The 12,407-nt window shown below is 40.2% G+C and overlaps 1 protein-coding gene across 1 annotated transcript in view; it reads left to right on the top strand.

The window, feature by feature from the left end:
* TBC1D2 (TBC1 domain family member 2) overlaps window positions 1-12,407 on the top strand; it is a 62,148-nt gene that overhangs the window by 38,041 nt on the left and 11,700 nt on the right. The window contains 4 exon segments of the mRNA XM_043978238.1: window positions 3,225-3,335; window positions 5,932-6,119; window positions 7,469-7,945; window positions 12,122-12,242. Coding sequence (XP_043834173.1) covers window positions 3,225-3,335; window positions 5,932-6,119; window positions 7,469-7,945; window positions 12,122-12,242 — 897 coding nt within the window.

Here is a 12,407-nt window from a genome sequence, read left to right as displayed (position 1 = left end):
AAGTAAAAATCAAAACCCAGAACAGCCTAATGCACATAAGAACAGAGTGAGACTGTTTCTCTGCAAAAGAGGGCAATTCTGATCACCTACTGATCAGGCTGAACAGCTCAGCGCGCGGTCCGGACTCAGCCAGGGACACTGCTTCCAGCGCATGTCAGAGTATTCTGTACCAGCAGCTTCTGAGGCTCCAATCACGGACTGGTGAGGGGGTTCGGCCATAGGCCGGGGTGAAGTGGAGGCCCCAACTCTACTAGAGTTGGGGCAAAGCGCCCTGGGTCTGAACCAGTGGGCTGAATCGAGTGGTGGTGGCCCAGTGGGGGAGGGGTAAAAGCACGCCAAGCTTCTGACCATAGAGAATCAGAGTTCAATCAGACTTCTGTTTCCGGGTCAAAGAGAAAGCGCCTGTGATTACTCACAAGCCAGGCAGGCTGAGAAGAAGCCCAATCACCCCCTGGGCCACGCTGTAGCACGAACAGTGTGTCCTGGAAGCAGCGCTACACTTTAAGGAGTAAAAAGCCAAGAAACAGTAAGCCAGGATGAATAGGCAGAGAAAGCAGAAGACCATCGAAAACTTCTTTGGGGGAAAGGTAGATCACAATACATCCTCAGAAGAAGAAGAAGATAATAATAGGGTCAAAGCTCCAACATCCAAAGCTTCCAAGAAAAATATGAACTGGTCTCAGGCCATGGAAGCTCTCAAAAGGGACTTTGAAGAGAAAGTAGGAGAGATAGAACAAAGATGTAGAGAAAGAGAGGAAGGAATGGAAAGAGAAATGAGAGCAATGCAGGAGAGTCATGAGAAAAAAGTCAACAGTTTGAAAAGCCAAATGGAAAAGGAGATTAAAAAACTGTCTGCTGAAAATAATTGCCTAAGAATTAGGATTGAACAAATGGAAGCTAGTGACCTTATGAGAAACCAAGACACAGTAAAGCAAATCCAATTGAATGAAAAAATAGAGGGCAATGTGAAATATCTCCTTGGAAAAACAGCTGACCTAGAAAATAAATCTAGGAGAGATAACTTGAAAATCATTGGACTACCTGAAAACCATGACCAAAACAAGAGCTTAGACACCATCCTCCAAGAGATTGTGAGGGAAAATTGCCCTGATATTCTAGAAGCAGAAGCTAAAATAGAAATTGAAAGAATCCACCGATCACCTCCTGAAAGAGATCCCAAAAGGAAAAGCTCCAGGAATATTATAGCCAAATTCCAGAACTCCCAGGTCAAGGAGAAAATATTGCAAGCAGCTAGAAAAAAGGAATTTAAATACTGTGGAGCTCCAATAAGGATAAAAAATTAAAAAAAAAAAAAGAAGATATCAGAGCAACTGTCGCCACTATTTTCAAGAGTCTTTTGGTATGATTCTTCCCTTACTGCTTGGAGACTGGTCAATAACCAAATGTCACTGCTTATCCTAAGATTTATAGAGGGGTGTGTGTGTGTGTGTGTCTGTGTCTGTGTCTGTGTCTGTGTGTCTGTGAATATGTGTGTGAATGAAGCCTTCAAATATTTGAAGGGTTATCATGTAGAAGAGAGATTTGAATTTGTGTAGCTAAAGAGGGCAGGACTAAAAGCAATAGATAAATATTTCAGGGAGATCGACTTAGGTTTGCTGGTTGGTAAAACTTCCCAGCCAGAAATGGGGTGGGCCTGCTCAAGAGATAGTGAAATCTCCAACACTGTAGTTCTTTTGTTGTATTTAAAATTTTTTTTTATTCTTGACAAACATCAAGTAAAATGAACATTTCCAGATTCAAAGGAGAACAGAAAAAAGGCATTTTTTATAACCCTATCACTAGCACTTTTTCTTTTCCTTCCACCAATTGGAAAAACAAAAGATTTATAACAAATAGATATAGTTAAGCAAAACAAATGACTACATCAATTGTGTTTTTAAAAAACGTCTTATTTTGCACATGGAGTCCATCATCTCTCCATCAAGGGTGGTGGAAAGCATGCTTCATCATCACCCCCTCTAGAATCATGGTTGCTTTTTGCATTGATCAGAATTTATTATTTTTCAAAGTTGTTTGCCTTTATAGTATTGTTCTTATACTACTTATTCTCCTGGTTCTATTCATTTCATTTTGTATCAATCCCTAAGTCCTTCCAGGTTTCTCTGAACCATCCTTCTCATCACATCTTATATCATAGTTATACTTCGTTGCATTCATATGCCATAATTTGTTCAGCCTTACCCAATTGATGGGCCCTCCCTTAGTTTCTAGTCCTCTTTTACAACAAACAGAACTGCTATAAATGGTTTTTAGTATGTATGAATCATTTCCTTCTTTGGTCTTTTTGGGGCATAGACACAGTACTGATATCTCTGGGTCAAAGGGTATGCATAGTTTAGTGACATCATTACAATCTTGCACATCTCGTAGCAGGGGCTAGATGATCACTATCAGAGACATTATAGAAGATATTCCTGTTCTGGTACAGTTTAGACTAAATTACTTCAAAGCTCCCTTTCACCTCTGGGATTCAGATTTGTGATTTGTTCAGTCCAACTGACTAGGCTTTCCCCAGGTGTGGGATACTGAGTTAAAGCAGAAATAAAAGCATACAATCTGGTAAACTGCCAAGTTTTTTTCTAATAAAACATAACCAGTGGGGAATATGGTATAGTGAGTCAACTAGCATTTAAGTGCCTGTCACACTCCAGGCACCACATTAAGCCCTGGGAATATAAAGAAAGGCAAAAGAAAGACTTTGCTTTCAAGAACCTTCACTCTAATGGGAGAAGTAGTAGAAAGAACCCTGAGTTTAGGTCAGAGAACCTGAATTCAAATCCTGGTTTTGTCACTTAAACTCTCTAGGCCTCAATTCCTTTTCTGTAAAATTAAGGGATTGAATTAAATGACATCTATAATCCCTTCTAATCTCTAATTCTATGAGTAAGGTATTCCACACTTTAGAACATCTATAGGCATACATCAGAGAAAGGCAAGGACTGAAAGGGAAAAGGGGGAAAAAACACCTTTATCTCATAGGAGCCAGCAAAAAGTCCAGAGATTGGAATGGTGAAAATGTTTTGGACTGGGCATTAAAAGTAGTGTGTTAGTGAACATGATTACTACTGAGCTAAAGAGTTAGAAGTTTATTAAAAAAGTAATAAACCTTTAAAAAGTTGGGATATGGTATCAGAGTTTGAATGTCCATATGGTTGTTAGATATTTACAGCTTCATTAAATAGACAAAATACCTTTCTTTCCAGGATGACATAGAAGCCTACAGGACCCAGAACCGATTCCTGAACTCTGAAATCCACCAGGTCACAAAGATCTGGAGAAATGCTGCTGAGAAGGAGAAAGTCCTTTTGATGAAAGTAAGAGTTGCATTCTCCTATAGGCAGCTTTCAATTATCCTGTCACCCTAGGAGCCTCTCTCTGTTCCTCAGCTGCAATCGCTCCTTCTCCCTTAGTAATATCCTCTTCTTCCACCTTGCTTTCCAGACCATCTTGCAAAGTTCGCTTGCATTCTCTATTCCATTGCTACAGCTTTCTCTTTGTTTCCTAAGAACTATTCACTGCCAAATTCTAACCTTAGAGGTGTAACGATTGAAATGACGCCACCTGCTGGAGACTTACTGTAGGAAAGCTCCACCATGAGGAGAAGGCCTCTGAGGGCAAGGCCATGTGGCTTTTCTTTGGCGTCAGGAAGTGACGTTTGCTCGTGGGTACTTAGACAGCCAATCAACTTGAGGAGCCTCCCATTTCTGGGAGGAGGGCACGAAGTAGGAAGTGGACGCTGGCGGAGGGGTTCAGTCTCTTTTGGTTCCTGACCTCGCCATGGTGGGTCAGATGATAGGGTCTCTTAGAAATAGTTAGATTTTTGCCTTTCTTTCTGATCCTAATGCTCTGTAATAAATACTTAAACACTTAAATACTCTTGCTAAAGCTTATAGTTTATTGGCGACCACTCATTAGATTTTAGACAGTATGGCTAGAATTTTAGCCCTTACAGAGGGCATCATATACATGATAAGCCAGCAAAGGAGAAGCAGTCAGACTTCTAGGAAAAGAACCAGGGAACAGAAACTTAGAAAGGAGAAAATGTCCAGAAAAAGACGTTGCTCAGTAGTGTCTAAGGCCAGAGAAGTGTGGGAATCTCTTTGGCTGAACTATGAATGCATGTATCAAGGGGTTGTTGTTGTTGTTGTTACTGTTGTTGTTTTGCTTAGTAGGAGTAATGGCAGGGACAGATTCATTTTTTTAACTTAAAAAAGCATGGGGTTACATAACTTAAATTTGTAGTGTATACAGTTAGCATAGTTGTGTGACTGGTTTCATTCAGCAGTATGGAAGTAGTTTTTGATCAAGGCAAAAATTAGAGGGAATTCAGGGCTAGAATCTTTCAAGGGATGAGCATTTAGAAGCCTAAGGGGCAAAGGACTGAAAAGAAAAGTGTAGAGATGAATTCATTCATTATGGGGTCAAGATTGTCAAAAAAGGAAAACATAGTCAAAGCAGTAGCAATGGCCTGAGAATGTCCTCAGGGATTGAGGGATAAGACATTGTTGTAAGGGGAGAAGTAACTTTAGGAGGATGGAGGTGTGGAGAAAGGTTTAATAATAGAAGTTTATGGTCAAATGGAAGAATGTCAAAGCTTCTTTGTTTTGGTTTGCTTTTAATTTTATTAAGGAAGTGGATCAGTTGTGGGTAATGGTGAAATCCAGGGTGTGACTATCCCTTTGTGGGATTGAGATGAAGTGGAGAAGTCTTAGGACTTGAGGAACTGAGAGTTGAGGGTGCTTGTGGAAGCATCAACATGAATGTCAGCATCCTCTAGTTAAGGGCAGGAGTTGAGGCGAAGAGGAAAGCAGTTAGGTAGGGGCTAAAATCCTTAAGAAAGGAGGAAAAATCACTTGGGTGCTTGTAGACTACAGATGCCATGATCTGTATAAAATGGGGCAGGGGAGGAGTTTTAATGGATTTTTACCAATATTTTTTGTTTTCACATTTTTACTTTAATAACATTTTTAATTAAAATTTTAATCATCTCAACCCTGCTGTCTCAACATGATTTCAGTGACAATAGACAAAGGCAATCCAGGAAAGGCCAAGTCCAGGAACTAAATTGCAGAGGGTCCCCGTTGCCTCCAGAATCAGAAACAGTCTATTATTTGGCTCTCTTAAAGCCCTTCATAATCTGACCTCCTCCTAACTTTGTAGTCTTCATAGAACTTGCTCTCCTCCATGCACACTGCCTTCCAGGGACACAGGCCTCCTTGCTGTTCCTCTCCCATCTTACTACTCCTCCTAACTCCAGGCATTTTCACTAGCTTCCTCCCTCAAATGAAGTTCTGTCCCTCCTCATCTCTACCTCCCTCCTGGTTTCCCTCAAGACTCAGCTCAGATCCCACCTTCTGCAAGAAGCCTTTCCCAGCCCCTCTGAATGCTCCCCTCTGTGATTATCTCCAATTTATATCATAGATATATCTTGTTTGTTATATAGTTGTTTATATGTTGTTTCCCATGTTAGATTGAGAGGTCCTTCACAGCAGGGACTGTTTTTTTTTCTTTCTTTTTATAAGCACTTAACAATGCATGTTGATTTAACTTGAGTGAAGATAATCAAGATTTAACAGTATTTCGATATTAGTATTATGGCTAGGCAAGTTGCTATCCAAATCAGTGATTTTAAGGAAATTGATTTTTTTTTTTTTGGTGAATTGGAAATTCAGAGAGTTCATTAATCTCTGCCTGATAAATCCAAAGAAAACTAGAAGTATAGTTAATGAAAGATTGTGAGCTGATTAGTTTAGAAAGTTAATAACATGTAGGCTACTATTAGAGCGCATTTTAATATAATACTGGAATCCTGAGTTAGGAAGAAAATGGCTTGAAGTTTGCAGTTGCCTATTTCTGATCTGGATTCCAAGTATGACCCCCCTGACCTTCCTACCTTGTCTCCTCTTCCAGTGTGCCTATCTCCAAGCAAAGAATTGTCAAATTGAAAGCAAATACCTCACTGTGTTGCGAAAGCTACAAGACACGTTGCCCAGTGAGGATAGTGAATGTGGGGAGATGTTAAAGAAACTGGTTCATGAAGCTCTACAATGGGATGTAAAGGAGGGAGCAGCTGACTCCATGAAATTGAATCCTATCAGGTGAGAAGGACCATGCTCTGCTCCTTCCTGTCTTTATATCTCAGAAATCCCAAAACAAATCAGACAAATCCTCCCCCATGACCCAAGGTAGACTTTGACAAAGGCAGACTCCTCAGTGGTGGCATCTAGGAAACTGATGCTCTTGTGTGAAGAGCTCCTCAGCCTCTGCCTACCAAAAAAGGCTGGAAGACAATGACCCTACAGGAGCCCGAGGGCTTAGTGTTAGGGATGGTCTGCAGATGGGACTTGACTGAGAACTGGTATTAGCCACTGTCCTTCCATATCTCAAGGACATTAAAGGTGTCAAGTGGACAGATACTAGAACTCTAATAATATGCCCAGAAGTGTGATCAGTGGCACCTGATCTGATGTTAAAAAGAAATTCAAGAATAAAGCACCAGCCCTGGATTCAAGAGGACCTGAGTTCAAATCCGGCCTCAGACACTTGAGACTTACTAGCTGTGTGACCCTGGGCAAGTCACTTAATCCTCATTGCCCCACCAAAAAAAACAAAAAAGAAATTCAAGAATTTCATAGCAAACCAGTTTTTATTTCCCAAAGAGAAGCAGAAATGTATTGGACACAACTAATAGATATACACATTTTAGGGTATGTGTCAGTTGTAAAAGACAGGCCTGGCCTCTGATTTGAATGTTAGCCAGGATCAGGATCCTGGTCTATTCTATAAGCCCTGGGCTGGCAATACTGCACATAGGGAAGCAGTGAGGTACAGTGGAACGACTCCTGACTCTGGACTCTGATCTCCCTTTTGATGCTGCCTGTAGGACTTGGGCAAATCACCTTCCCTCCACGAGCTTGAGTTTTCTTATCTGTAAAATGAGAAGGTTGGACTACAGGGTCTCCGAGGGCTCTTCTAGATCTGGATCTGTGATCCTACACACAGTGAAAGAGCTGCCTATAGACCATGATAATAATACCACAGGTTGAGATAGGATTGCATGTAAACCCACAGAACTGTAGACCTGAAAGGACCCTTGGAATGCAGAACACTGAGTCTTAGAGATGGAAGGGGCTCTAGAGGGTCAAAATTGGAGAGATCCTCTCATCCAACTCACTCATTCTACAGAGTGAGAAACTAAGGCTGGGATGAGAATTCCACTACTCCTTTCATAGCCTTTAGTGATTAGTACCATTGGTCTAGATAATTAATAAATGTATTGTCCTTCTGTCTGGCCCCAAAGACAAGCTTGGGTATGGAAATAGCACTAGTTGCCAAGAACTATGAAAATCACAGAGTTAAAGGTCTATGTTCTTAGTCTTTTGAAATATGTGAAACTATAGCCCTACCTATATAATGATACACTGCCAACTTTGTGTCTTCCCAACAGTGAATATGATGACTACGGATTCATGACTGTCCCTGATTATGAAGTTGAGGACTTAAAACTTCTGGCAAAAATCCAGGCTCTAGAGATAAAATCTAATAATCTCTTGAACCATGAGGCAGTAGAGAAACCCCTTCGTGAGAAATGGAATAGTATTGGGGAACTTATGCCTTCTGCAGACCTGAAGCATCTGATCCGGAGTGGCATCCCCGCTCAGCACCGCCAGCGGGTCTGGAAGTGGATGATAACTCTCCGAGTCAGACCCATCCAAGCAGCCAACCATTATGACATACTCCTCAAAAAGTGTGAAACCATGGAGCACCCAGCCTTTCGGCAGATTGAGTTAGACTTAAATCGCACCTTAACTAACAACAAGCACTTTACAAGCCCCTCTTCTAAATTTATCTCCAAACTCCGAAGAGTACTACTAGCATTCTCCTGGCAGAACCCTACAATTGGCTATTGTCAAGGGCTGAACAGGTGAGCTTATTTGCCCACAAACACTAGTAAGCCCCAAAACACACAGCTGAGTTGAGCTGTACTACTTAGTCCCTTGATTCATAAGAATGTAAAAAATTAACAAGTACTTTTAATAAGAACTCTGAATTCTGATAGATAGTGACTTGAGGGCCCTCACAATCTCTAGGCATTCTCAGCATCAGGTCCCTCTAACTATCTCAAGGAAGCTCGCAAAATTTTTCTCTAAACAGAATTTACTTAAAATCATTAGCTTAGAAATTAGCTTTAAAATTTGAGATACCATTCAAGAGTTTTCAGAAGAAGGTTGCCAGGCATCAGAATAAAAGGCTATCATACTTTCCTAAGTTCATCACTATACTGTATCCTTGTGTAATTACTTCTATTCTTGGTATATGCTTCAAGGAAGCAAAATGCACTGAGGAATGATCTTTGTCCTAAAGCCTTAGGTCATGTGGCAGCATTGAACAGCAGGTAGAGTCTTGGACTTGGAATCAGGAAGACCTAGCTTGGAATATCACTTAATACTTAATAACACCATCACTTAATATCTATATACTCATGAACAAATCATTTCACTGTCAGCTTCCATTTCCTCATCTTTGAAATCAGGATATTAATCTTATTCTCCACACACCCCATTGTGGCAAAGGTGAGATTCAAGATAGACCTTTAAAAAATAGCTGGATTGGGGCAGCTAGGTGGCGCAGTGGATAGAGCACTGTCCCTGGATTCAGGAGGACCTGAGTTCAAATACAGCCTCAGACACTTGACACTTACTAGCTGTGTGACCCTGGGCAAGTCATTTAACCCCCACTGCCCCACAAAAAAAACAAACAAACAAAAAAAAAAAAAACAGCTGAATTGGCAGAAGATGGGGAAGGACATTCCATAAAAGAAAAACAGCATGAACGAAGCTACCAAAAGCAAGAAATAAACATGGAAAATATAGGGACAGTGAGGTCATCAGCCTGACCTGCAGCAGAGGTTTTATATTTAAGTCTAATGAGAAATAAGGGTGCCTGGAAACGGTAGGGCCAGATGATAGGAGCCTTGATCGCCAGGCTAAGGCATGTAGCTTTGATCTGATGGGTATTCACTGTGGCCATTAACAGCAAAAGAACCTGCCCCCCTTCTACAGAATGGGTTAGAGGTCAAAGGAAGACTAGTGGCAATGAGCCCAATTACAAGCTAATCCAGATATAAGATGATCAAGTCTTGGACAAGACAGGGTATTGGCAGTGGATGTGGAGAAGAGGCAGACTGGCAAGTGGCAGGGCTTGGTGACTGGACCTTTAAAATGAAAGAAGGGCTTTGAAGGTCCTTCCCAAGCTTTTGAGTCTTGGTGATAGTGGTAACAGAAATAAGGAAATTGCAAAGGATTTCAGGCCTAGTATGGTTCTCTTTTCTGGAAAGTAAGAAAGGATTGTTACTCCTTTGCCAGAGATCTGAATTCATTAATCCCTGTAAGAGCTCTTTTTAATTTTTTTTAAACTTAATTTAATTTAATTTTAATTTTTAATTTTCCCCATTACATAGGGCTCTTTTTTATTGACTTCCTTTGGCAAGAATTGTTTTGTTTATTACTGTTACTAGGTTTGAAGTTACTCCATTTGGCTTCCTTACCCAGTAAGTTCAAATTAGTAATTTAGTTGGCATGACCCAGGAAGGATTTGTCTAAGGAGATGACTCATAAATGTTATCTTACCATTTTCCATGATGGTCTGCCATATGGTGCCAGAAGTAATAAAGAAATAGGATAGATTTTTCTTTCACTTAGTCATTCAGCAAGTTTTTATTATATCCCTACAATGCACAGTGTTTCTCTTTCTTCAAAAAAGAGGTAGAGGCAACAGCAGGACAAGGCTTAATTTTCTGTAAATAGCAAATAAAAGTGGTAATAATGGGAAGCAAGACAACTTTATATCTAGATTTTATGCTTTATATATTTTTCCAAATTATATTTTCACTTTAATTTTCTGTGCAAATATAGACAATTCTTATTTAGGTATTCATAATTGTACTTTAATAAAGTAGTATTTTTTTAAAATAGAAAACATTTCAAGTATGGGAATATGCGAATTATCTTGAGACATCAGTTATTCATATGCCTGCAATAAAGCTGCTCTTTGGGTAGACAGTAACTTAACTAGCACCACCTAGTGGCAGCTACCAGCATCACTGGCTTAGTGTTTCAAAACGGACTTTATTGGGCTTTTGAGAATGGAGGGTTAGGGTAGGGAGTATAATAACTGAAATTATATAGCTCCTGCTTTGTTCCAGGCATTGCGATTAGAACTTTTCATAGATTATCTCATTTGATATCGCCAATTACAGTTAAGGCAACCAAGGCAAACCGAGCTTACATGACTTGCCTGAAATCACACAACTAGCAGGTGTCCGTGTGCTGATTTGAGCTCAGGTCTTCCCAGTGCCAGGCCTGCACTGTACTACCTTGCTGCCTCGTTCCAAGTGTCCCGTGTGCAAGGCTACTTCTTGGCTATTGTTTGTACATTTAGCACCTTTGGTTTTTTCAGTTGTAAATCTCTTAATCACTGAGTAGATTTGTATTCCATCAGGCCTTCAGTCTCCTAGTGACTCACACACCTACTCCCTTGTCCAGGGCTCCTCTGCTGGAAAACTGGTATTTTTTTCTCCTCCTGATTTGCCTGTTGCCCCATCTCTGTTGGAAAGCTTTCTGTGTAAATATCAAACTCCCAGCCAGTTGTGTCTACCTAAAAGGCAGTATGTAGAGACTTAGTATTGCCACTGTCTTTCTGGCCTCAGTTTCATGTCTGTAAAATGGATGATTTTTAAATATAAATCTAAAATGGAGTCGAGGAGGCAGCATGGTATAGTGGAATGCATGCTATTTTTGGAATGAAAGGACCTGGGTTCAAATTCGAGGTCTACTACTTAATACCTGTGTGACCTTGGGCCAATCATTTAATCTCTCAGGGCCTCATCTTCCTCCATAAAATGAAGAGGTCGAACTAGATGATCCCTTGGGTTCCTTATAGCCCCAAATTCTATGACCCTTCCTTCTTAGCCCCCAAATTCTCTGACTCTAAGGAAATAATGGGAGATCAACAAGTCCTTTCCTGAAATCCAGGCGCAGTTGTATCTAGGGCATTTGCTAATCATGGGAGCCAAAAGGGAGGCTATCTAACCCCCTAGAGACTTGAAGTGATTTCAAGCATCTAATAAATAAACAAGCAACCGTGTGCTCTCACTATCTCTTTACTGTCATTGGGCTTCAGTTCCCTTTTTATGTTCTCCTTGCACCCTTTTGAATCTGGAAACCATTCCTTTCTGCTGAACAAGACAGAAACAACCTAGGTTTTAAGTGGTTTGACTTTCTCCCTCTCATCTGTTAACATTACAGCAGCTTCATCCAAGCAGTTGGTCTCCAACTCCAAACATAGTTCTTTATCCCTTTTGTCTGTTTTTAGCACTTTTACAAGCCTTAGCTCACTTTGACCTTTAATTTCCTTGACCCTGTTTTCACAGATTCTTGCTACTATTTTGTATTCATCCCAGGCAAAGTACTGCAACTACCTTTGTTTGGCATGTTTTAAAAAACATAAATTGTCAGTAGAAAAATTTTAAATTCTCTCATTTTCCCCCAAAACTGAACAGTCTAGTCAGATTTACACAGGTAGAAATCTATAAATATCTCGTTAGTCAATTTTCCAACCTTGCAAGTAATTCTAACCAAAAGAACTGAGTTTTTTTCGTCGATTTAAATTGCCTGGATATGTGTGTGTGTGTGTGTGTGTGTGTGTGTGTACGTACGTACGTACACATACATATATGTATATATACATCTATTTATATGTACATGCATATACTTGTTTTTGTGTATATGAATAGATAGATATGAACCTTCATTTGACTTTGGTTATATATCTCTAGCCTCCAAAACAGAATTGTCACAAACCTATAGTGCATAAATGCTAAACAATAAGTAAAGTCTCCATATCATTTTCCAAGTAACCCCTGGTCAGAGACCAGCTGAAAATTATTCACCCTAACAATACTGCATAACCAGGAGATAACTAACATTTTCTCCCTATTTTGTCCAAAGGAAAGTCACGTCTTGCTCCAGATTGTATCTTGGGGACTGTTGCTCTTTCATTTTTAACATATAGTATTTGTGTTTGTTTCTTCATGATACAGATTGGCAGCCATTGCCCTCTTGATTCTAGAGGAGGAAGAAAGCGCTTTCTGGTGCCTAGTTTGTATTGTTGAGACCATAATGCCAGCAGATTACTACAGCAAAACTTTAATAGCATCTCAGGTGAGTAAGGAGGTCTTAATGGTGCATATTCAACCTAAACTGAACATGTGGATTTTTTTGTCTTCCTTGTTAGGGACCACAGAGCCTTGGGCATGGTAGGGTCCTTTAGTCCTCAGCAGTATCCTTGAATTTTAGAAATTGTGTCCTCAGGCATCAGCCTCCATG

Source organism: Dromiciops gliroides, chromosome 1 (assembly GCF_019393635.1).
Source record: "Dromiciops gliroides isolate mDroGli1 chromosome 1, mDroGli1.pri, whole genome shotgun sequence".
Classification (NCBI taxonomy): domain Eukaryota; kingdom Metazoa; phylum Chordata; class Mammalia; order Microbiotheria; family Microbiotheriidae; genus Dromiciops; species Dromiciops gliroides.
Note: the sequence above shows the minus strand (reverse complement) of the source record. Positions and strands in the feature narration are given on the sequence as shown.